The 27,008-nt window shown below is 35.1% G+C and overlaps 1 protein-coding gene across 1 annotated transcript in view; it reads left to right on the plus strand.

The window, feature by feature from the left end:
- LOC120632349 (neuronal acetylcholine receptor subunit alpha-10-like) overlaps nucleotides 1–18,651 on the plus strand; it is a 36,812-nt gene extending 18,161 nt beyond the window's left edge. The window contains exons 4-10 of the mRNA XM_039902205.1: nucleotides 6,744–6,960; nucleotides 8,380–8,514; nucleotides 9,405–9,483; nucleotides 11,961–12,060; nucleotides 14,494–14,635; nucleotides 16,485–16,663; nucleotides 18,472–18,651. Of these exons, the coding sequence (XP_039758139.1) occupies nucleotides 6,744–6,960; nucleotides 8,380–8,514; nucleotides 9,405–9,483; nucleotides 11,961–12,060; nucleotides 14,494–14,635; nucleotides 16,485–16,663; nucleotides 18,472–18,603 (984 nt within the window). The 3' untranslated portion in view covers nucleotides 18,604–18,651. The remainder of the gene's footprint in view (nucleotides 1–6,743; nucleotides 6,961–8,379; nucleotides 8,515–9,404; nucleotides 9,484–11,960; nucleotides 12,061–14,493; nucleotides 14,636–16,484; nucleotides 16,664–18,471) is intronic.
- The last annotated feature ends 8,357 nt before the right edge of the window (nucleotides 18,652–27,008 follow it).

The raw sequence follows: 27,008 nt of genomic DNA on the forward strand, positions 1-27,008 counted from the left end.
CATTTTCGGCAATGTAGGGGTACATTGCCGAAAATGTGTTTGGTGTGGCGCACCTTTCGACGCATGTTTCGCTCCGAAACCGGAGCATCCTCAGGACTTTAACAAATATTAATTGTAAAGTCTCATCACTTTTATGGGTTATGAGATGACTACATGAGTATGAGAAACAACACGAGTCTAGCGTAGCGTCAAAAAAAAAAAAACAATAATTAACTCGTTTTAACGCAAATCATAACACGCGTGAAGTTGTTAATATTCGCTTGTTGGTCATCTGTAAGAACTTCAACTCGCAATCTTGCATATTGTGTCCATACTAAATTATTAAATAATCTAGATCGTCTCTGCTAAATACATTAAATTTAGCCGAGGAGTGTCAGCCATCCAAAGCGAGAGATCTTCGTACACATCAGTCATTCTACCAGCCGGTTGCTACCACAGAGTCTACCTGCTAGAGTTACTTAGTGTTTGTATACACATTGTCATTTTTGAGCTTTTCGGCTTCTATGGTAGTACCGCCACTGTGTATAATGTGCCTAATGTTAGTTGTCACAACTATAGAATTACCTCTAAACGTATCACTACTATTATTGACCAATCGAACCAGTAGAATCTTTAATATCTCTTTTAACTGCTTCTATTAAAGGAACTCTAGATCTTTTATTTCGCCACAGATGCCCGGGCAGTTTACTTTAGCTTTCCAATAAAGCTCGTAGATAAGACAGTTCGTGTATATGAAAATACTTGTGGATATAGACACCGTGTCGTATTCATTAAATGCATACTATCCCTCACTGTGGTAGCCTACTAACCAGGTTCTACGTCAGGTTTCAGCCTGCCTTTCGGGAGCTTCGAGTTTGATTCCTGGCACATACCTTTCGAGGTCATGTGCGATTTCAAGTTATATCAATTAAAATATCACTTGTTTCAACGGTGTAAAGTCTGCCAAACTAAGCCAGCGTGGTGGATTACAGCCTACCCTCTCACTCTAGCTGTCCCAAAATATCATTAGACTACGAAGGTAAATTGCAACTATCTACAAGTTTATAATTGCTCAGGTGGGAATCCAGATATTTTTTTTCATATATTTTATATTTTCATTATTTTTTCCACCAGTCCGGGTGGAAAGCACCTCTATACTTTACCGCGGGTGGTAAAATATTCAAAATATTAAGTCAGAACAGCCAATAAAGTACTATTTTTCATGTATGGTAAAGAAACGGTTTCCTAGAGATTTTTCAAAACCTGAAACGATTAAATTATAATAAAACTGTAACTGGAAGATTACTGTACATTTAATATATTTTGAAAATTTGGACCGGGGGATGCTTTATAATTGATACTGAGTCGAAAACAGATTTTTATTTAATTTTTGTCGGTCTGTCTGTTTATCTGTCTGTCTGTCTGGGCATCACGTGAAAACTACTGAACGGATTTAAATATAATTTGGCATAGTGGTAGCTGATACTTGGGGTCAACTTATAGGATACTTTTTATATCGATAAACAATAAGTTTCCTTCGGAAAATGGGAAGAAATATATATTTTATCAATTTTACTTCATAGCTTCGTTAAATTTTAAGCTACTTTAATAATTAGAAAACGATCGAATGGATGCGTCTACTAATATTGTAAATGCGAAAGTTTAAACTGAAAATAACCGATTTGATGCAGACGAAGCTAGTCTAGAATAAATTTAATAAAAGTATATATAAAATATGACATAGCATGGAATATTGTTATTCATTTTATTGTATGGATACGAATTGCTTGATGAAGTAATTAGCGCTGCTAGTAGGTAATACTCACATTGGCTTTATCATAAGCCCTGAGTCTATACCGCCATAGAAGGTTCATTTAATATTCTGTTGCGTGTTAAAGGGATATATGAGTAAAATCCCTCATTAAAATTTTAAACGCTTTTTGATATTCACAGGATTTTTTTGTCATCATAATATCATAAATGGTACTTCTTCTAACCCCAGTTTTGTGCACGCATAGACGGATTTCCCCTATATTACTTTCTAGATAAATTTCTAGGTATTTGTGAAATATGATCAATATCAGTCCAGACCTACAGAAAAATAGCTCGACTGATATACAAAAAAAACATTTATTTGCCTGAGCATAAGACGTTCTTAGTTCAAAATTAGAGATAGACACTTATTTCTTTATGGAGTACTATCAACATCCCTTTTCAACATCCGTCCATAAAGGAATGAATCATGCTCCCAGCTTTGCCTATTGTGTGCCGTCGAGGCTTTAAATAAATCGCAAAGCCTATTTTCAGCGAATGAGTTAACTTACTAGTATCCAAGTAATGTAAGTAATTCAGCAGAACTGAACAATAAACAATACAAATTCGACTGAAGCGGCAATGACTGCTGAATTGAACATGCTGCGTACTGTTCGCTTTAAAAAGATTTTATGTACAATAGAATTTTTTGCCATCTCAATTTACTTAAAATTTTAAGTACGGTGAGTCATTTTGATAATTAAAAAAAAACTAAACGGCATAACAGCAGAAAGCACTTCACCGACGAGCGGTAATTCGAGCTTTAGTTAAATAAAAAATCTCTTAGCATCTCCAGAGGAAAAATGAAGAACACTGTCATTTATTAATGGTCTTAAATCACAGTGGATAAATTTCACTAAAGTACTGTAAAAGAATGCCCTCATTTCATGAGAAAGAAGTTCTTACTTTATGAAGTTCATTATTTGAAAGTAGGAAGCTGCTTCATTAACATTGCATTCAGTATAAAATTGAAAATTACATTATGTAATAAATATTGTTATTTATTAACCGTAATCCTAGCATGTTAACCTGTCGCTGCCAGTTCAGCCCCGAAACTAGGAGCGAGCAAACCGGGTAATCTGCCCAGGGCGGCGGTTTAAGGGTGTGCCAATCTCGTGTTTACTACAATAATTTTTTGTCGGTATTACGCCTAGCACTGTGAATATATCTTATAATCGATTATTCATTTTTTTAAACGGACAATTAACTTTGAAACGCGTGCTTTTGTTTATGGCAGGGGAATTCCATTTGGTTGAAGCCTAGAAAAAGAAAATCCAAAAAAAACTAAACTGATAGTATTAACTATCCAGTACAAAAGTAATTATTTAAATCGGTTTTCAACACACACACTTCTGTACTGTTACATCCCCCGCGTAGCTGGCCAGTCTCTCTAGATATTGACCCCATTGTCCATAATCGGTCAAGGAAACTGTTGTGTGTGTGGTAAGGTTCTTAAAACAGGTCGAAGAAAGAGTTCTACTGACTAAAATATAGTTCCGCTTTATTGTGATAGTAGACTTTAAAGCAAAAAATCAAAAATAACGTTGTTGGTACTTAGATTTTTATTTTATTTCCATTAAAAAATCTTGAACTGGACATCTCGAACTTTTAAGCATCGGAATAAACTTTTGGTACAGAAAGTATGACTTGAATATAAACTTAAAGAAAAGTTGGAGATGTTGAGATCTTACAGCCCATTTGTAAGTTCTATTTATACAAATATCATGGTTGAGTTTATCCAGCTCAAAACTTTTTTAATAAAATTATACAAGGTAATCTAGGTAGGCGGAGCTACTCTACACCACTTGTAGAAAATTTTACTTTTATTCCCGGAAATCATAGTACAAGTTTACTAATAGGTGTTCAGTTTAGAGATTTTTTTTATGATTTATCTGATAAAGTAACTAAAAAATGTTTAACCATGACGAATTGAATTTAAAATTTTAATTCAAAAATTATTTTATCTTGGCATATCATGCACTTTTTACGTTCATACATAAATGTTTCCATTGTTGTGATTACTTCATTCGTTAACTAAATACTGATGCTAGGCGGGTTCCAAACGCGCCCTAAGAACACAAACTTAGTCGGGTATTTTCTTTTGTTATCACATTTCCACAATAACCATTTGCCATCACATCTAAACGAGTATGTGAATCATTTTTTTAATATAATATGACAGTTTTGTCTTCTTTTTGTTGCTAATAGATGATATTATGGTTGCCATCGCGTATTTTTTTTTAAATAATAATAATAATTTTTTTTTTATTGTGGTAAAATCCCAAAAAGTAAACACATAAACATTAAACATTCATAATTAATAATTTAAAAATAAATGAATATATTCTTTCTGTTATAAATAACACTGAATGTCTATTGATCGCAGGAAAAAGTTTTTGAACAAAAGTGTTCTTGAACACAAAAGCCCTTTTTGATGACACTAAAAGCCTATTAATCCTTTTCTAACTTACAACGTATTTTTTGCGTTACCTTGCCCTTTTTCCGAAGAGGCAGCGGTTTTTATTACAATTCGAAACTCGGTACGTTTTTTTGGTGCTACACCTTTACAGGGGAATGTCTGAGTATCAAATACGCTTTTGGTGTAACTTTTACGAACGTCAAATAAGTATTCCACATTTTTTACGAGTGTAGGTGACACAGACAGAGTTCAGGGTGAAGATTACTGCAGACGGGTCTTTACTCGTCGTGGGCATATTTCTGAGCCGAGTAGGTATGCCCAATAATTTTTCAGCTTTTAGAACAGTTTAATTTTAACAGAGTCATTACATATATTAAAAAAAAAAACATTGGGGTTCTTTGTTATAGCTATGAACCAACTTAGATCAGGTGATAAAAAAGAGAACATAACCTTTGTTATGTTTAACGTGGGTTAACAAGCTTAAAAAAAACAAAAAAATTATCATCATTTGTTCACTACAATGTAAAAAAATGCAAGCACACTAGAGAAGTTCCATCCATAGGTCTAAAATCCAGATACATGAAGCTTTTAACCCGTCTTTACCTCAGTCTTTGCCAAATCCGACCATGCTGTGCTAAATACAATTAAAATATTTTATCAATAACCATAAATAGCTTTGTCCTGACTGACTGACAGACAACCCGACGTTCTATAGGCTGAACGCAGAAATTCGAAATTTTTGAGATTTTTTTAAAGATATATCTATAACACTAAATATGTGGGATTAGGGCACGTTTTAGGTAAAAAAACAAGGGACATTGTGTTTCATATTTAAAAAAAATTACGCCCTAAAGCAATTAAATAGGGGCTGAGAGTTCATAATACTGTCCAATAAACAGTGTTTAGCTGTGTTTATAGTTGGACACAGCGAAGTATGGTTGGGTTCAGCTAGTTTTGAATATTTCATGAAAATTCTGCAAACATTATACGTCATCTAAGCGTTTTCGATAGAAGCTCGCCTAAATCAGCTCTACCGTATTATATTTCGAAAAAGGAAACAAAATATTATTTTATTTTTAAAATGTTTTAGTTTAAATCTAAGATCGACGTAAACGTATATACCTATCGATCTAAGCCGATTTGTAGACGCGCTTCACTAGCAACTTTTATTTCCTTTTCAATACAAACGTGGAGATTCTTGTCGATCGTGAACATGTTTTGTACAAAATGAATTCAGAATATTACGTTACCGTACTGTTTAGTTCAGGTCACTTCGTTTCGTTATTACCACCTCTCGTTTCTAAGGAATATAATAAGTTATTGTGAAAACTTTCCTTAAGCAACTAATTTGAATTTTAAATTACTACCTCTATAAGGCGTTCTCGGGATAGTGTTTTCTTTTACGCAAAGAGCTTTATTAGAATTATTCTCAGCACTGTTAACTTTGTGGGGAAAAAGATTCCATATTTAAGTGTAGGTACACTTTCAACTGGATGCAAATTAAAAATCAAGTGTTTTCATGCAATAAATTGAACATTAAAATCATTAACCTCTTTATTAAAAATAAAATCCAAAAGCGATTCTCTATAGCGGAGTTCGAAAATACGTTCATACTTTAGTGGTTGAAAACTTGTTTGACTGGAAGTGATGTTGATCCATTTTCCTACATTTAATGTATTTTGCTCATTTTCTAATTTATCACAGAATATGGAAGAATAAATTAAAATTTAATTTTATACACGTGTTTCGTGGAAGCAAAACAGGTTGCTTGTACGGGATGACTTGTGTGAACACTGGCGGTACAATTAAATTCTGGGGTCGTTGAATGAAGACGCTTCGTGATTTTTTTAGTAACACACCATCTTATTAAGTTCTAAGGTGACCGGATCGCTCGTAATTACCTTAGCCAGTAGAACAACAGGCCATATCGAATGACAAAAGATAATTTTGCAATCAACTGACTAGAATGATGAAGGTGAAATGTAGAGACTGAAACTCCCTGATGGCTTAAAGTACAGACCTACAAATACAGGCTTAATCGATTTCGTCATAAGAGAGAGGGAGCTTAGACACTCAAGACTTCTCTAATGCGGTTGGTGGAGTTGTGCGATTGTCATCAAAGTCATTATAAATTCTTCTCACATTGGTCGACCGGGTTTGTGCACCTCATTAACTAGGTTTAGTTTCTTCTGTGTTTTTTCTTTTCTTGTTGTATCTTATATTTTATGTGCAATATATTATATTCTAACAAACCTTCGTGATTGTATGGTATGAGGTTGTATAAAACCTACCTATTTTTGTTCCATTACAAAATTAGCCTTTGACAGCAATCTTAACTGATATTAAGTGATGCTACAGTCTAAAACGGTAGCGGGCTGAACTGTTTTGGATTTAGCAGTTATATCAAACCCATATGTATAAACGGTTTCTATCCAGCACAGTATCGATTTGTAAGACCACTACGCCAGGACGAAGTCATAATTCCTAAATTTAGATTTAAATACATGTTAATTAATTAATTCTTTACTTTTAGTTGGACCTGAAGAAACAATTCGATGAGGGTGACACCACAAATTATCAAACAAACGGAGAATTCGACTTGGTGAGCTTCGAAGCGATCAGACACAATGAATACTATTCGTGTTGCCTCGAGCCCTACCCCGACATTACCTACGTTATAAAGCTACGTAGACGCCCTATGTTTTACGTCTTCAACCTCATTCTTCCTTGTCTACTCATCAATGGAATAGGTAAGAAACATATTTCAAGGAGGCATTGGAAAAACAGTTATTATCCTAACAAGAATTTCACTCTAGATATGAAATATGCCTACTTATCTTAATATATATAAATCTCCTGTCACGATGTTTGTCCGCGATGGACTCCTAAACTACTTAACCGATTTTAAATTAAATTGGCACACCGTGAGCAGTCTGGTCCAACTTAAGAGATAGGATAGCTTAGATCTTTAATTATAGTTGCAATTTTATTCTATTGCAAATTATTTGTCTATAATTAATTGACAGTCACATGACAGTCATACTACTATACTCATTTAAGGCTTAGCGATACTGAATACTTTAAAAACAAAATCAAACGCAGACGAAGTCGCGGGCCACAGCTAGTAAAATATATATAATTGAAAGGTCCCTAATTTATTAGTAACGTATCAAACATGTTTCTAACTGAGAGAATGATAGCACGTTGAATAGACTGAAATTGTTTTAAGAACGTGTATGCCACACGTTCTTTAAAAAAAATCACTAGCTTGTACCATAAGCACATAATGGTTGTTTAGAAGTATCAAAGGCACCTTTTACCAGTCGATTACAATAGAACATTTTCAACGAGGTGGGAAGAAGACTTTGGAACGAGTGTTTCGGTCCTATTTTTTTTTTTTTTTAATATTCATTCTGTTTCTTTACTAACAGCCAAAATAAGTATATAAAAACAATCGAGATAAAATAATCACAAGTTTGTCGCTAAGAAGACTTTGGATGTACAATTTAATTTGTGTACGTAACGTAATATGATAAAAGAAAATTACTCAAGTTTTGTATTAAAAAGGTGATTTTCAATCTCCATTTTATTAGCCGTGCATTATTAAGCTTTGAAACGAAAATATTTCAATAACAACCCAATTATAAGTACAGTGCCCTTTACACCATTCTTTTTTGACATAAAAGAGATAATTAAAATTAAATGCACTTACGTGGTGTTTACGTGCATGTAGGTAAGATACCAGAGCGAGTCTATCATGTTTGATAAAACTTCTGACATGGGTGAAATCCAATGGAAAAGCAAGTTAGAAATAAAAGCATTTTAATAATTTTCCATATACAAATAATAGAATGCCGTGTGGTTATGGCAGGCCAGGATACAGATTTCACCACCCCTCCTCTTCCCTCTATTGTTGTCTGACGAGGTTACTAAAGGAATATAACCGAGATCGGGCAGTAGCGTCCTCCTAGCTACTACTACCATCCACTGCGATCACCAACCCGTCTGCTCAGCGTGGTGATTTTAGGCAAACCCTCCCATTTGGAGAGGCCTTTAGTTCATCGGTGGACTATTACAGACTATTGATGATTATAATTTGTTTTATAATTTCCGAAATTGAGTAGACCCGTTTTGTTTAAACACTCCTACTAATTAGATTTTTGTTTCAGCTCTACTTGTTTTCTATGTGCCATCAGAGTCTGGCGAGAAAGTAACCCTTGGTATAAGTGCTCTCCTGTCAATGACAGTATTCCTTATGACAATACGGGATACGCTTCCACCTACAGAAAAGACACCACTTATAAGTAAGATGATAAAAGTATGTGACTTTGATACTGATCTCAGACTGCCGCAACGCAATTTACAGCTGCTGAAAATGCGAACGACGAATCTATAAACAAATTGACAGCATTAAAAATGTACATCCTGATTAATATTTGCTGTACTCTGTATTCCGTAATGTGTCCATAAAAAATATGTTCTTACTGATGCATTGGTACCATAGTTGCGTTTTAGTTTTAAAACTGTAATGCTTTTGTTTTAAAACTAAATCAAACATAAAATAGCTGCAGTTATATATAAAACTTTAAATAAATGCATGATTCTTACGTATAATGTGGTTCCTCAAATCCCTGTGACTATTTGGAGTCCTTTGCGGCAGTGTGCGACCAATTACTAACTATAACTTTTCATAATATTATCTAAGATAGTAATATTATTGAATTTACATATTGATCTGGGGCATTACTACTGTCGCCCAAAACCAGTATTTTTATAAAATTGTTGACGTTTGTTACAGAATTATAATCCTTTTATTTAGGACGCCAAGATATGTCAAAAAAAACCGTCATTTTAATAGCGATTATAGTGTTTTAAGCGATGTTAGTAAGGCTCTAAATGTTTGAGGTACCTTAATGAGATACAATCATTTGGTTTTATTATTTTTAAATAATTGGAATACCTACTAATAGCTATAATACCAAACGACACAAAGAAAACATTACACCTAGTAGAAAACGCCCTTGTCATTTCCGATAAAATAATAAAACATGAGTGGATCACTTCCAATATGTGCCAGAGTGATAAGCGATGTTAACTTTGGGACCCACGTAGAAAGTTTATTAACCTATATTGTCCCTTGGAGTTCTTATCCTAAAATAATAGTACTCTAGTTAAATACTGTATTTGGTTTCAGGTCTGTACTATGGAGTCAGTACGTGCTTAGTTTCGTTTTCAGCGTCGTTGTCCGTTGTCACTCTCAATATATCTTACAGGCAGGTTTAAAATTTTTAGTGTTAATAATAATAAATGTTCAATTTTTTTTCTTTAAACTTTTCTTATTTATATATTTAAATATAAACCAGTAATCATTTAGGTCAAAAAAACGTGTGACAGAGATGTGTACAAGATATTTTATTTGTACTAATAAGATTTACTACACATATTTTACTAACTCGAGGCAAAATCGACATGTGCGCCATCACTTGTGGCTTGTGCGATTGTACAATTAATGAAATCGTAGGAATGGTTCTGCGCGCAACAGAAACCTCTTTCGCAGAAACAGCACAATGTGTATGCATTCAATATGCTTTCCCAAATCAAATGAAAAATTGATATGTTAGACCACGGGACTACAGCCATTTATGCTAGGTGCTTTAGTTTTACGAGTTTTTTTTTATTTACTTGTAATTAGCGCTAACTTAAACTACCCGAGGTAGTTAAACTTGTTTGTCCACATCTTAGATCCTACTAAAACATTCATGACAAAAGCCATAAACTCATGTTTCAATTATAAGTTAACCATTTGGTGCGTATATTTTACATTTAAGGAAGATCCACGACAAAAAAGGGGTTAAGCTCCCAAAATAATCCTTTTAATATGCAGAAGGTTTATACATAATTCTACCCAAATTTCTGACTGGGCATTGGAGGAAAGGAGAACATTTTTATGCATAGGCAAAAATAATTCATCCGTCCAATATTCTGGGTTTTTTACCCGATATAATAAATGCGGTGATAGCCCAGGCCTAGCTCGACTTTGTTTTCGGGGGGTCGAGTTCGAATCCCAGCAATTACCTCAACTTTTCTAAGTTATTAAAATATCTCTTGCTTCAACGGTAAAGGAAAACATCACGAGGAAACCGGCATGCCTGAGAATTCTACATAATGTTCTCAAAGGTGTGTGGAGTCCACCAGTCCGCATGGTGGACTACGACCTTAACCCAAACTCACTTTGGGAGGAGACCCGTGCCCTGTAATGGGTTGATATGATGATGATGATAATAAATGAAGGGGAATCTTTTAAACACATTAAAAGAACCATGACATTATTGCATCCAAATGACAATAAATGGTTGCAAAAACTGGCTCTATCGCAACTTTAAACTTATTAGATCGTCCTTGTTTTTGATACCATAGCGAAAGTATCAACCAAACTTTTCTTCGCCTTATCTTAACATGTATCTATTTTCAAGCATGCAATTATCGTTATTTATTCCAGCATATTTGTACAGAAACTTACCAGAAAATTAAAGAATTATTAAACTGCGAAAAAAACTATGTTAGTGGGCTAATATATTAAGTTAAGTCAAGAAAATGTGCACAATAGTGAACTTTATAAAATACGTGAAATGACATACATGTGAACGTTTCATAGTAATATAAACTGTAGGTACATCGAACCAAATCAGTAGAAAAACGGCATGTTTCCCATAATTTCATATATACCCTACTTCATTCGTATAATTTTATTAACTAAAAAAATTCACAGTCGCAAAATACGTGCTTAACTTTAAAATCGGTCTCGGTCGGTCGGTGATCCATGAAAATGAACATTTGTTTCTGTATTCGTCAATGCATATGTAAATTATGTTTTTGGAAATAGAAAAAAAAACAAGTGGTTTAAAATAAATGAATAGTATTTTTTGACGATTATAGCAAATTAAGCTTAATGTTCATTGTTCATCATGGAACCGCCTGATTGTATGCAATATTTATCTACAGGAGGTATTTACGATTAGGAATCAAACAAGATAACATTACGCCTGTATCCTCAAATCCTGAAATCCTGTAAAAGGTTACGCAGCTGTGTTCAGCATATGGGGATACATCCATTTTGTATCACAATTAGTACTCCTATTAGTTATAAATTATTTCGCAACTGGAAGCTAGTGTGCTTCACACATAGTATTCAAACTTGATTCATACAAACTTTATTTGACAACCGATGGGCGCAGTGGGCAGCGACCCTGTTTTCTGAGTCCAAGGCTGTGGGTTCGATTACCACACATGATTCTCAACTAGAAAATGTTTGTATGATTAACGTGAACATTTTTCAGTGTCTGGATGTTTATCTGTATTTTATGTGTTTTACTGTACTGCATGCCTGAGAGTTCTGCATAATGTTCTCAAAGGTGTGTAGAGTCCACCAATCCGCACTGGGCTAGCGTGGTGAACTACGGCCTAAATCCCCTCATTATATAATGCAATTTAATTGTTGCTTTTTCAAGAAAAATAATTCATAAAAATATTCATCAGTTATCTTAGTACCCATAACAAAAGCTACGCATACTTCTGAGCTAGATGACGATGTGTGTATTGTCGTAGTATATTTATTTACATTTTAGTTGGTAAATATTTCAGAAGTTGGTTTTTTTGTTTTTTTTGTTTTAAGTTATTGTTACCTGTCCATGGTGGGTGAGGGATAAACATTGAATGTTAGTATAGCGGCGGGGTATGGTTTTGTTCGTAGAGGAGTGAGAGGGCAGCCGGTGCCGGCACTCGTGCGGGAGCTCGTGCTGCAGCGCCTCGCGCGCCTTCTCTGTATCAGCTTCGACACTGACGCCACCAAGGTAACAAATAAATTGGTTGTCTGTAAAGCCTACGAATGGTACGGATGATCTATCGGTTTAAGGATGATAATTTTACATGACGTGCGTTCGAGTAGAACAAAGATACATGTCGCCGATTGTGCCTCTCTATCTTTTCGTAGCTCAGCTGAATCGTGACAATGACTCATGCTTTTTCCTGCGTGAAGCCAGCTTTCATCGAATTAAAAGACGTTATCACGTCAAAAAGTACACGAGGGCTTCGAAGATTCGGAATAAGAACACCTGATGAATCTTGTAAGACTTTAATTTCTTACAAGAATATCAATTCCAGTAGCCTTAGTACAATATTTGGTCGCTCTTAATCGAGAAATCGTTTTCGAGTATCAAACTCTGTTTTGTTAAAGTAAAATGGGCCTAATGTAGCTCGTTTTAGAGAGTAATCGTAAATCCTGTACTTCTGATATTTCTTTTACAAACGTTCTGTCATATTGCATACAAAATGTGTTTGCAATATGTACATACTAACATAGTAGTGAGTTGTGATGGCGATAATTACATTCGTAATCTTAAAACTAAAGCTACGAGAGTTTCAAACGCGCCCTGGTCAGAAGAACCCCACAACAAACTTAGCCGCGTGTTCTTTTTGTTATCACCATCTCATATTGACATTTGAAAATATTTAAGAAGCATCCAGGTTAGAGCAATAGTTCACGCCTAAGATTTTTTATCGTTTACGTAATCCTTTATACTATAAAATAACTTTTCTATAAGCTTTCGCTTAATACAAAATTTGAATTTCCTAGATATCAACCAGTAATTTATTGTAAAATTGTATACAACTTCCTTTAAATTAATTGCTCATTTTGTGTAGTCTAGTGTATTGCACTGCGAGTTTATTTTTGTATATATACTACTAACGATGAAATTATTGCGGTCACATTTTCTCTTAAATTTAGATATATTTTGTGAACATGCATTCAAATATCACCACTGAATGTCACCACTGAAGTATATTATTTACGCTGGTCTAGCTGTCCTTTTAAGTAGAAAGGATTCCAAACAATATAGGGGTCAAGATGACAGAATGACCAATACAGCAAGGAAGGCTCAAACGAAGACCCAGATAAAGGAGGATGCTGTAGAAGAGGATCTACAAAAAGGTTGAAATTTAGGAAAAGGGTAGTGAAAGAGAGAACCTAATAAAGAAAAGTAATAGAGGGGGAGTACTACTTGTACCGCCGCCGAAGGAAGTAAGTAAGAAGTAAGGCTGTCCACATACAAATGCAAATTACAGCTTAAATTGTATCCTCATTGAAAGCGCCAGATGTGACATATGAGTGTCTAGGGAACGCGTTAATCCATTGGAGGCAAAAACAAAGTGACAGCAAGATAAGTTGAGCATTTTGGGAGCGAATTTTCCTAATATTCTATTCATCCGTAGCGTTTCCCCAAATGTGTGTGTGTAAATAAAACAATACAAACGCTTATTTTTATATTTGTATTACACGTCAATCATTAAGCTGAAATTCAGATTTTTGGAACGACATAATTTTCATGAATGTCATAAACCTGTAAGAAATATTTAAGAATTTGTGTACTACGGTTTGCTTGAGTAAAGGTACACATTCATACAGGTGCGAGATTTCTCGCGGCATGCCTACAATCTTATATATTTACCAAAGAAGAAATGATCTACTCGGTGGAAATTTTCTCACGCGTTATTAATGCCACACCGTCTACGCGCTACGCCTGTGCCTTCAATCCCTTTATAATAAATGCTCACTATTCATAAACGACGAAGTTGTATTAATACATTATGAATAGCACTTGTGCCTATTCACAGTGCCTCCCGACAGCGAGAGCGACGCACACCAAGATCTTGCAAGTAAATATTACACGATCTTACAGTTCGCAGAAATAGTCGGCGCGCTTTAAAATCGGTCGGCAGCTCATGCTGAAAAGAAAGCGTCGGCTACTTCAAAGACTCAAGGAAGTTAAAAAATGGTAAAAGATCTAGGCGTAGTATTGGATTGTAAACTAACTTTCCGAAATCACTATGATAACATTATAAAAAAGCTAATCAGATGCTTGGTTTCGTGTTATGTAATACTATAGATTGTAAAAAACCAAAGAGCGTGGTGACTGTATACTACTGCTTTGTGAGAAGTGTAGTAGAATATGCATCAGTTATGTGGTCTCCATATTAATAAAAATACCTAGAGCATCTACTTAGTAGTAACTCAATATTTTTTTCCGCCCTGAAATACTTCGTGCTCATTTAAGGGCGGTCAACGCGTTTTCAGACTACTCTTTTTTTTTTAATGATAGATTTACCTACGCCAACGTGACTGTGACGTTAGTTCATATTAAAACTACTGGCTACTTACGGATGATATAATGTTTCAACGTTACTGTGTTTGTGGTAGATATTTATCACAGTATTTGTTATACCAGGGTGACAGCAACGGCGTGGCGATGAGCTCTGGCGTGCAAGTGAACCCGCGGACGGGCTCGCGACTGAAGTCGGAAGTGCAGTGCGATGGGCCAGCGCCCCCCGCCTCACCACGCTTCGCCCGCCACAACCACAACCACCTCAGTAAGGCATCCGGCAACCGCATATTGGCTACTAGCCCAGCCTTGACATCTATAAACAGCAGATTTTCCGTTGGGAATCACGGAGACATTGGCTTGCTGCCATTCACTGTTACCATATGGCCGTCTAAGCCACTAAACGCTAATTGATTCTTAAACATAAGTAGCTATCGAACATAAGTAGCTTCTTAAACATAAGTATTTATCGACGATAATATGATAGTGATATTTTTTTTCTTTCTTATCTTTTTATGTAAATAATTAACTATTAACAACACGTAACGTTAACAATATATTTTTGTTAAGGTATGTTTAAAATAAAAAAAAAAACACGTTTTTTATAATATATAATAATATATATACCAAGATAAAAAATAATACAATTTTGATTATGAATGTATATTATGTTCGTTATTTTGTTAAATATATTTAAAGCATACTTTAACATTACATTGTTGTTTACATAATTCCGATATTTATTACTCTTCAAGAATTTTTCGTAATATCGTTATAATTTACTTGAACACTGTTGATGCATTTCGGTTGATGCAATTAACTTGTTACGGCAGACTACATGAAACTATGCAAATTAAATATTTATTTGTTTCGTAAAATTAAAATATTTTTTTATTACAGATACCTACATACTACATACTTTTAATTGTCGTTCGGTACTTCGTTAACTGTCGCCCACAATTTCGAATTGCAAAGTGAAAATAACGATTCATGAAATTCATGGATGCACTTGTTACCCAGGTTTAACGATGTACTAGATTGGCATTTTATTCTATATACTTCTATTTTTGCACTTTATTGGATGAACAGTGTCAAAGTTATTCATTCAATGTGTTGCGTTCAATTGAGAGTATATTGATATTCTCTCATTTGAACGCATTAACTAAAACCAGTCATTGATGACTTGTTTTAGTTAAATGACGAATAAACTATTTGTAATTGTTTAAACTATCAGGTGAAAAATTTGTTAGAACTACACTGACAATGAAATAACATTACCTAGATGTTCTTTTCATTAATCAACTAAAGCTTTTATAAAAAATCGACGCGTCAAAAGTAGCAAGATAAAATTGTGAATTAAGTCGGAATTTCAGCAAAGCACTTGAATACGCCTCTTGTTTTGAAATTGAGACGTAACCTAGGAACTCGAAAATACGCTACACGTACCTACGGCTGGGTTTTGTGAAATGTTTCATGCGTGCATACGACGCAGACGCATTTCCCGTGTAAATAGCGGTAATAGCCTAGTGGTTAAGACTTCGGTTTACATTTCGGGGAGACCGAGTTCAATGCCCGGCACGCGGCTCTCACTTTTTGGAGTTATGTGTGTTAACAATTAAATATATCACTTGTTTTAACGGTCAAGGTAAATATCGTGAGACAACCTGCACTCCGCAATGTTCTCAAAGGCGTTAGAAGTCTACTAATACGTACATTGACAGCGTGAATCGTGATAGACTACGGCTAAAACGCAAGTAACCCTATAGTGTGCTGATATAATGGGTTGATAATGATGATTTTGAAGCTAGTTTAAGTGATAGATTATAGTTTAAGTCGATGGCCAAGGAACCAGCATTACACAGCGCAACGGGAAGCGCTGTTGTCAGTTGAGTTGGATACTGGAGAACACTGAAAATCAGCGCTGAGCATTATTGACAGCATAATGTTAACTTATATTGTATTTTTGTTTTTTTTACCTGTATCTAAAATAATAATAGAGCATAGCAGTAAACATATTTATTATATATTTTTTTAAATCTCCCGTTTAAAAGGGGTAAATGGAATGACACGCGGGTTTTATTATTATTATTATGCTAAATAATATAAATACGCGTTAGATCACGGTCCAGCATCGGTCAATGCGGGTCCAAGCGAGGCGCTGGTGTCTTCTGTTTGTGTGGGCACGTGCTCGCGTTGTGCGTGCTGTGGTTGCACGCTACGCGACGCAGCCGCGCGACACGAACAACGCGTCGCGGCCAGCGAGCGCCTCGAGCGTGCAAACTTAGAATGGAAACAGGTGAGTTGGTGGTAAGAAGTTAGTTTAACGAAGAGCGTTTTGCGATAGAGCTCGTTCGGGGAAGTCCATGGCGGACTTCCCCGGACGAGCTCGGCCATAAAGAGAAAACCTTTATGCCTGAAAGTTCTCCATAATGTTCTCAAAGGTGTGTTGTCCTTCAATCTGCACTGGGCCAGAGTGATGGACTATGGCCTTAACCCCTTCTCGCTGTGGGAGGTGACCCGTGCCCTGAAATTGGTCGGTAATGGTTGACATGATGAGATAAGGACTTTGCATGCAGTATTTTAGGCAAATTTTTAGAGGGTACAGTAGGACCAAATTCAGACAAGTTTGCGGGTACCAGTGAACAATAAGTAAAGGCTGTTATAATATTACTATCGGACTAGCCACAAAAAATAAAGCGACATAAATCTAGGTTTGTGGCTACGTGCCCATTCATAGAGAACGTAACGTGCCATTAAATCAAAGGTATAATATTTTATTGTTTTTCTTATATTGCTTATATGACAAAATTCACGTTAATCTCAAAATTATAACTGAAGGCTATAGTGTACATCTTAATATATATAATTCTACTGTGCGTGTGTATGTCACGGAACTCCTCCTAAACGGCTGGACCGATTTGAATGATTTTTTTGTATGCGTTTGGGTGGCATCCTGGATGGTTTAGATTCACAAATCAGCCCGAAAAATGGCGCTGTATCTAGGTTTATCTATACTGCAACTAAACGGCTGATTCAGGTACCAGTCGGATTTGAAAAATTCTTGCAGTGTTGGATAGCCCATTTATCGAAGAAGGCTATAAAGTATATACCATCACGCTAAGACTAATATGAGCATAGCACAAAAGAAAAATAGATCAAAATCAGGGTTTTTTCTTTCTTTTGAGAGCTTACGTTACGTGCGCTGCGTAAACGGTTACAGTTTTGATAAAATCACGTATGAATTTTTTTTCTCCTTTATAAGTTCTAAAGAAAGCCTGGGACAGCATATGTCTCTCTTTTAAGGTTGACGTTTAAGCGGACGACGTCGCGAGGGACCTCTAGAAAACTATAAAATAACAAGTCTCCTCAGTAAAACGGTAAATATTATTTTGTATCAAAATTAGTTTTGAAGAGCGACTTCATATATGAATTAATATGTAATTAAAGGTCGCAGCGGGGTGCAGTATAAAAAACGATGTTAGCACAAATATAAATTAATTAATCAAAAAGTTACATTGCTCATGTTAACTATACTCGGTCGATTTGTGGCACGAGCTCCCTAACCTAGGTCTTATAATTATTTCCTATAGGAAGCGTGGTAAAAAAGGTATTGAATCGCAATTCATAGCTAGCAGTCGGAATCCGCTGCGCTGACATCTCGAACTTGATGTGATATACTGCGGGTATGCCTTATACGTAACAAGCGTTAAAAGTGTTTATTTTAGTTGTTTAGGTGAGAGGAAGAAGATTTTACAACATGTACCTACTATGTATTTTTATTAAACTTTATTTCCAAAGCGAACTGTACTCAAGTGGTAGTACGTAGAGCTTTTTGTGACAGAGCAGATTTCTGCTGCAAAGCAGCGTTATCACAATGCTGTTCCGGTCTGAAGAGCCTGGTTGCCAGTGTTATTACAGATACCTGAGGCTTAACATCTACCTATCTATGAACGCAGGGCGGCAAGTTGCAAGACGTATTCTTTGCATGCCCTGCTCATTGTGCTCAGTTTGCCCAGTGATAGGCGATGATTTTCCACTTACCAATGTTGGTCCTTTATTTGGAAAACTGTGCAATAATGCTTTTATTTTTATTTTTCTACGTAGGTGGCTGTCGTTGCAGATCGCGCACTTCTCGCCGTTTTCGTGCTGGTGACCACCATCGCCACTGCTGCCATCCTACTGCCCCAGCTGAACAACCTTCACGTCGGAAATACGCCATTAAAGCCTCCTACTTAGAGTTGAGTCCTCGTAGTAAGAGAGCCTGTGAAACTTAGGAAAATATAAATTCTTATTTCAATGTCAATGATATATTTTTTTTTAAGTTGCTGCTCACTTTAACTATTTTGATGCGGTACTGCATAGGCTTGCCAAGGCAGCTGCTAATGAACTCTCTTAAAACATGTATGGCGGCCAAGGTACAGTCAGACAGACATACAAATGACAAAACAGCCGCGGACGATCTGATCTAATAAAATCTCACTGGCCCCTAAGCCAGACGCAGGGTACGCCCATGTGTGGTAGATAACTTTGCTCAAAATAAATGTACACTATTTTCACGTACATACTAGCATCTAGCCCCGGCTTCGCGCAGGTATAACTTAGAAAAAATATATAAAATAACTAACTGCCTTTGATTAATGCTAATTGAAAGTGTGTTTGTTTGTTTTTCGTTCCTTAGCGCCATAACCAAGCAACCAATAAACTTGATTTTTTGCGTACAGTTTGTTGAAAGGACGGGGAGTAACATAGGTTACTACTTATTCCACGAAAACAAACTGTTCTCACTACATTTGTGAAAAACTGTAAAAAACTCTGACGAAGAACACGGACAACAACTAGTTTCTTTATAAACAATATTTGTAGCTGGTTCTTCGTTACGCAATACTAACAAGTTTTAATGGCTACTGTTATTGATATCTTACTAACTGCAATCAACTGTGTCAGATAGAGATAATATCTATCTGTCACAGTTCATTGCAGTTAGACAACATAACAACATATTATTTTAACGCGGGGTTTTCTGAAGGGTTTTAGAAGAACTACAATTCCCTAGTACATTATTCTTAAAGTTTCACTTCGTCGACGTAAGCCACGTAAATTTATTTTCAGCGAATTGGTTGCAAAATATTTATTGCTTACTTAAGAAAAACTTCAGTAGGCTTTATTATATTTATGAACCATGTAAAAAAATATCTAAATAATGGCGAAAGCCGCAAATACGTTTTAGAAAAAGGAGGAGTTAGATAGCGGGAAGAAAGACAAATGAGGAAAGCGGGAAAGCGACATGTTTTTCATCTACTATGTAGAGATTACATTTTATTTAGTGTCCGCCTAATATGTGACATGTAATGAAGGTAAATATATGAAAGTAACTCGTGATCTGGAATTAGTTTTTCGTTTTGGGTCTATCAATTGTGGGGTAAAGAATATAAATATATACTTATTAGTCCAGATACGTTTTATGTATAGTAAAAAAACTAATATAAATAACCCCAAATAATATAACCGTCGAAGATGAAGATGTCTTTGACTCACAAACACGACATCTTCCAAATAATTTATATAACATTTGTAATGGAAGTCAATTAAAGTTATGCATCCAAAGTTATTTGTATTTGCATTATAAATCAAAGTGAATGCTAAAAAGTAATTGTGTGCCAAAATAAAAGCTTTTGTTCTTGGGTAAGGAAGCTGTTTAATGATAACAAAAAAAAACCCACGATGTATTATTTTATTTAATTAATATGCGTAAATTACGTAGAACTGATTGTTTTAATTAATAAATGTAAGTAGGTGTCTATGTCAATTTGATATTTTAATTTCAATTATGAAGATTTTATTTTGAGCTTGAGTTACTTGTAAATAAGTATCTTAGAATAAGTAGGTACCTTAAAATAAGTTATATTCATAAAGATATTTACGCGATAAGAAAAATATAGCGTTTTCGAAAGAAATTGGGGCCAATTCTGTAATACCAGCATACATTTCTAAACGAAATTGACAGGAGATAAATATTGCTATCCCTTCCCAGGGGAAACGTCGCGATAAGGACAGCACTACTTTAAGATCTGGGGGAGCTCTTATAAGGGATTTAACTTAAAAAATTGCTACGCCTTGACATGGCCTCATGACTGTGTTTAGTATAAAAATCTGTAAATTTCGCTTAGTTTAGAGTTTTCTGGCATGCGTAAGATAGAGTTGGCACCATTTATCATAACCAAAAACAATATAAGAAATAGAAATATAGTATTATTCATTGATTCTTTAACTATTAAGACAAAAAAAATAAATGGGAAATTACAATATTTGGTCTTTTTAACCACTCGGTGCAAAACTTTTAATATTTTTTCTGGGTTCAAATACAACTTCATCTGCGTAATGTTTTTAATGTAAGATTTATTAAATAGGTACCTACCTACCAACGCATCTGCGTATCTTACAACTTTTAAAATAGTCATTATTATGTATTTAAGTAATTAAGCTCAAAATTGTTGCCAAATGTTGAATGTAAATAAAATAGTTATATCGCTGAAACTCTTGTCAATGTACAAAGTTAATAATAAACGTTGTTTATGAAAATTAAAAAAAGTGGTTTCTTTTTGTTTTTTTTTTAATACAATAATCTTCAACAGCCTATAACAGTCTAATGCTGGAATAAAGGCTTATCACCACATTAGGCAGACGTGATGGTGACCGCAGATGTTAGTGGTAGCACAGAGGACGCTGCTGCCCTTTCTCAATTATATTTCCTTGTACGCCTCGTACGACCTTGGTGGGAAAGCCCGCGTAGCCCCAAAGTAACATAATAATACTCAGGGGATAGAAAATATTCAACAGTCATCTTAGTACCCTTATGGGTACTTGAATAAATGATATACATAAATACTTATAATTTACATATAAACACCCAGACACTGAAAAACATTAATGTCGGAAATTTAGCTCATCTGTTTTTAATTTAACAAACGATCTGCCATAAGCCCGGGCTTAAAGTTGTAGGCAAATCTGGGTTTTAGGATAATACGAATAAAATTAATTTTAACCTGATGTTAAAAATTTCGATACTCGAAAACGACTCCTCTGTTGCGTGCGACAAAATCTTGTACTAAGAGTACCGAGCTCTTACTTAACCAACTTGGCTGCGTTGTGTCCACACTAAGTTATCTATTTTAGGGATACTGTGAATGCACATTAGCCTCTGGGGAACCAAACACCCCATCCGTTCCGATTACGCTTGCAATGCTTATTCGAGCCTTACGTATACAGGGGTGTGAGCAGCTAAATATATTGTACCTACACATCCGATCTGGCACCATATGTGGCAGCTGGCTTTATACCACTATTGTGTCACTTGTAGTATGAGCTTTACGGTTCGAGATACTTTTTACTCTTCAGCTGAAGTCGGAGTTTAAAGGAAAATTACTTTGTGAGTAAGTTAAGTTTCACAAATATCAGTATAATTTTATAATACAACAAAAAATCACTGTAATTCCAAATCACCGTGCCAAAACCCTTACCCACTGTTCAGTACTCAAAAGTATAAATGGTGCCACTCTTTGGTTTGCACAAAAAATACTTTTGGATTCTATGAAAATATATTAAAAATGGGATATAACGTTCAATGTAACAAAATTATATTATATTTTGACAGTTCTCTTTTGTTGCATGTAACGCTTTTTTGTGTAAAAATGGTCTCGACCACGACTGGCTTTAATAGTTTAGAAGACTTCTTAGTTCTACCTAGTTGTATAATAAACTAGGAAGGACTACCTTTTTGTTATCTATGCTATACGTATTATTTATATGTATAATTAGATAATTATTTCTAAATTATCTGAATTTTTTTGAATTTTGAATATTATTGTAGGTAGCTATTTTATGTTTTGTAAAGATATTAAAAACGGTATCAACCGATTTAGTGCAGACGAAGTTGCGCGGGTCAGCTAGTATATAATATGAATAGGCTGCTTAGAGCCATTTAAAGAAACGAATCTATACTTTAAAACATTTACAGTAGTTTATGTTTGAAGTCGTTATTATTAAAAGGATTTTAATAGTAACGTACATATTTTAATACTTTGTAGTTTTTAGAAAATATCATACTGGTTTAAATAGTTTAGATGACATTGACGTGCCTGTATTTTGGCTGTTATTGGGTAGATATAACTAGATAATTATTTCTAAAATGACTGAATTTTATTGAATTTTAATATAAAGGTAGAATATAGAATACATATAAAGAATATTATATAGGTAGCTATTGTTATGTTAACAAAATATATTACACTTTAGTCACTGACATATATAGATATATATTTTTTAAATATACTACTACAATACACACATCGCCTTCTAGCCCCAAAGTAAGCGTAGCTTGTGTTAGGGGTCCTAAGTTGACTGATAAATATTTTAATGAATTATATACATTAACTTAAAATATATACATACAAACACCCAGACCCTGAAAAACATTCATGCTCATCACACAAACATTTACCAGTAGACATTTACCATCGAACCCACGGCCTGGACTCAGAAAGCAGGGTCGCTGCCCACTGCGCCAGTCGGCCGCCAATGATATTACGTCAATGACTTTAATATATAATAAGAATAGTCAGCTTAGAGCTAGTAAGTTTTCAGTTTGAAGTCGGTATTATGAAAAAGGGTTGTTCTTATTACTTAAGGGACCAAAGAAGTTCAGAAACGATGTTTAGTAGCTAAATCCCTATCCCTATTCCTATCCCTACTAATATTATAAATGTCAATGTAAGTTAGTTTGTTAGGCTTTCACGCAAAAACTACTTTACCGATCCGCATGAAACTTTGTACACATATTTTTGGAAGTGTTAGAAGTAATATAGGATACCGGGATTTTATCCCGACATTAAGCTCGGTTCCTTTGGGAGAGGGGATGAAAGTGCTTGACGATTTTACACCATAACTCCGACAAATTATAACCGATTTAAATAATTATTTTTGTGCTATAGATGTTTATAAAGTATGTGTTTAATTTTGCCCAACTTGTGGTTGGAGATAGAGAACAGAACTCCTCAGAGGACAGCAGCAAACCCCTCATTTAAGGCTTAGCGATACTGAATACTTTAATTTTTTTTTAGAACTGCAACTAAATTGAATGCCACATGAAAAAACCAAATTCAAACGCAGACGAAATCGCGGGCAACAGCTAGTATTTTATAATTTTTCGAAAATATTAACGTAACAAGCAATAACTGGAGCTAACGACGAATGGAATAGTTTAAGGAAACCTTTAGTTTTTGGTCAAATAAATAGAAGAGGTCAGATTACTATCGCTTTGCCGGGGGGCAATAATCATTTGACCTCTTCAAAGCCCCTGGGTAAGAATTGATTACACGATGAAAAGAACAAATTAGGAATAATACATTTTGCCATCCCTTTATCCCCTTTATCACATAGGAAGAACGAAAATGCCGATCGACGTGCACTTCATATATGCATAAAAGCACTGCTTACCATAAAGGTTTTTTATAGGGGCATTTTCATTTTATATCATCCTGTCGTTCTATCTTTGCAGTCTACCTGCTACAAAAACTTTTACTGTATCAGCTTAAGCTTAGTTTAAAAAATATATCGATTAGAAATAAGTAATAAGGACTCTGTACAGATTCACTCTGCATGCAATTCCGGTGATTGTATTCCTGCTTTAGCCGAACATAAAATTCGAGTGAAAAGTCTTGCGTCATCGAAATGCCGGCGGTTTTCTCACCTATCCTCCCTTCGTTTTCTCGTTAGATGTGATCCATCAATCATATTGTTCTTGAAGGAGGCAAGCCCAATTTAGTTTTGAGATAACAATTTTTATTATAGGTTAGCGCAACGGGGACAATATCCAAAAGTCTTCGCCAACAACATCGTACTGCGTCTTGAGTGTCAGTGATAAATGTAGCCTGTCACAGGCATGCCAGGAGATATTAGTATTTCATGTTTATATTCATTAATGTTGGTATCGTCAGGAATTCCATTTTTTTATCGTTTGCAAGGGCCAAAATTACCTGAAAATAAAAATACCTGAAAATTGTTCAAAGGTTCAACAATAAAAATTATTGGAAGTTGCGTTTAGGAAATAGAAGAAGGAGAAGAAAAGAAAGAAGGTGTAGAAGAATGACAAGATTAAATAAATAAATAAATAAATATACTACGACATTACACACATCGCCACCTAGCCCCAAAGTAAGCGTAGCTTGTTTTATGCGTACTAAGATAGCTGATGAATATTTTTATGAATATAATACACAGTATACTTGTAATATACAGATAAATACCCAGACACTGAAAAACATTTATGTTCATCACACAAACATTTACCAGTTGTGGGAATCGAACCTACGGAAACTACACTGCGCCAGTCGGCCGTCAGATCCCTTGAACTGATAGTTTATAGTCGCCAGTTTAAATTATCATACAACTAAGATAATTTATGTCAGTGTCCTATCGCAGTTTGAAACACAACTGAAATGGGGACGCTATGCTGTTACTTTCAATAAATTTCAGTTAGAGTATCGCAAAAAATTGAAGTGGCTTCCTATTAGGCATCGGCGTAATCTGCATGTCCTTTCAATCCTGTATTCTACTCTTTTTCATCCTTGGACACCACTCTACCTTAAGCAACGCTTTCATTTCCTTTGCCCGTGTCCGTCTGAAGGATCTCAGCGTTCTGCTAGGGAGAATATTCTCCGAATGATGAAAAAATGTAAGTCTCAAAGTTACTCGGAATCCTTCACAATAAAAGCTGCAACACTGTGGAATGCACTCCCTGACGATATTCGTCGCTCTAAATCCTTAGCTATTTTCAAAAGCCGTGTTAGACATCACTATTTGTCATTATAATTTTGTTGTTCGTATATGTGTACTTATGTATCTATAGTAAATATATATAAATATTTGTTAAAATAAGATATAAATAAATATATATATTATATATATTTATTTATATCTTATTTTATTTATCTCTTTTAATAATTTATTATATTAGTTATTAGTAGTATGTACTTAAGTGTGTAAATTTATGTATTGTTTACTTTAATTGCGATTTCCCGTCTCTCATGATTTATTGTGTACTATCGTTAAGGTTACCTGGCAGAGATCACTTTTAGTGATAAGGTCGCCTTTTGCTTTTAATTTTTTGTTTAACTATATTTGTAATTTCTCCTTTATTACGCAATAAAGATGTTTAAATAAATAAATAAATAAATTTTATGTCCAACTTTAAATTTCTGCTTCTCTTCAAATACTGTAATTATATTTACAAAATAGGTTCAGTTCTTGTAATTTCTCAATATTCTCTCACAATTCACTGGTGGACTTAAGGCCTCTCGCGGTTTTCCCAGAATAACCCCGTTGGGCAGACAGATTGGTGATCGCAGTAGTAGTAGCACAGAGGACAAAGCCGAATTCTCCATTCGGTTATTGTAATTAAATGTAACTTAAAACAACATTGCGTCTATTTCAGAAACTTAGGGCCTCGCTACTCTAGCTATCCGTCACTATACAATCCTCTCTACTGGCTGAGGGGGGGTTCAAGTTGTCCTGATACCCTCCACGTTAGCATTGGAGCCTCAGCTAGCGGTCAGGGTGGTTTAGACGTCCGGGAATTACACAACACCTACACGGACATAACGTTGTGGTTTCTACTTTGCCCCTTTAGAAGGGGGAGTCCCACATAACCTACTGCCCAAGGGTCGGAGGTAGCCATGAAGCTTTTTCACCTCACCAAAAAAAACACCACTAACATGTGAATTTTTAATGTATTGAGGCAACTAGACATTCAAATTGATACGAATCCAGATTTTTAAAGTTTTTGTGATACATTATTTTTGTCTCAAATTATGTCGACCTTCAAAGATAGCCATAAAAGTTGTGGAATCTATTCGCATGTTTCGCAATGTCTGATTTCTAAAATTTTAGAAACTTACCAGCAACAGTTCCATAACTATGAAGGTATGTGTACCTTAGCCACATCGAAGTTAGGAAAATGTAGTTCTAAGTTTTCCCAGAACTTACTTTCCTCTCAAAAAATCTTTTATTTCTCTAGTCCATAAATTTCTAGAGTTGAAACACGCTTTATGTACAAAGAGACGTTTTATGGAGCCTGAAACAAACCGCCTCGGCGTTAATCTTGAACGTCTTTGAAGTTTCAAACAATGACTGCGTAAATTATTACGTCCTTTGGCCTCAGAGATGTTTCAAAATGTATATGGGCCTCCAGCCAGGACATTGTGCTTCATATTCAATAATAGCCAAATTGACCTAAAACGATATTTTTATACTGCTGTACCGCAATGAACTAGTGTATAGGTACCACTGCACGAGGCTGTCTATCCGTGTATAAAATTAATTTAAGAATGTTTATATAGTTCTAGCTCTTAGCCGTGAAACCCAGTTCCTCCGAAAACCATGCTGATTTTTTGGAGTTTTTTTGACACCGGAAAATCCGCTTGTATAGTAATCCAGGGTATAATCGAATGTCAATTTTAAATTTCAGTAAAATCCGTTGTGCGTTGAGTATTTTTTAAGGGTAACAAACATCCAAACATCCTTACAAACACGTAGAATTGTAATAGCCTTCGCTTGCATTATAGATTTGATCAATCAAATCGAGTTGT

Source organism: Pararge aegeria, chromosome 2, assembly GCF_905163445.1.
Source record: "Pararge aegeria chromosome 2, ilParAegt1.1, whole genome shotgun sequence".
Taxonomy (NCBI): domain Eukaryota; kingdom Metazoa; phylum Arthropoda; class Insecta; order Lepidoptera; family Nymphalidae; genus Pararge; species Pararge aegeria.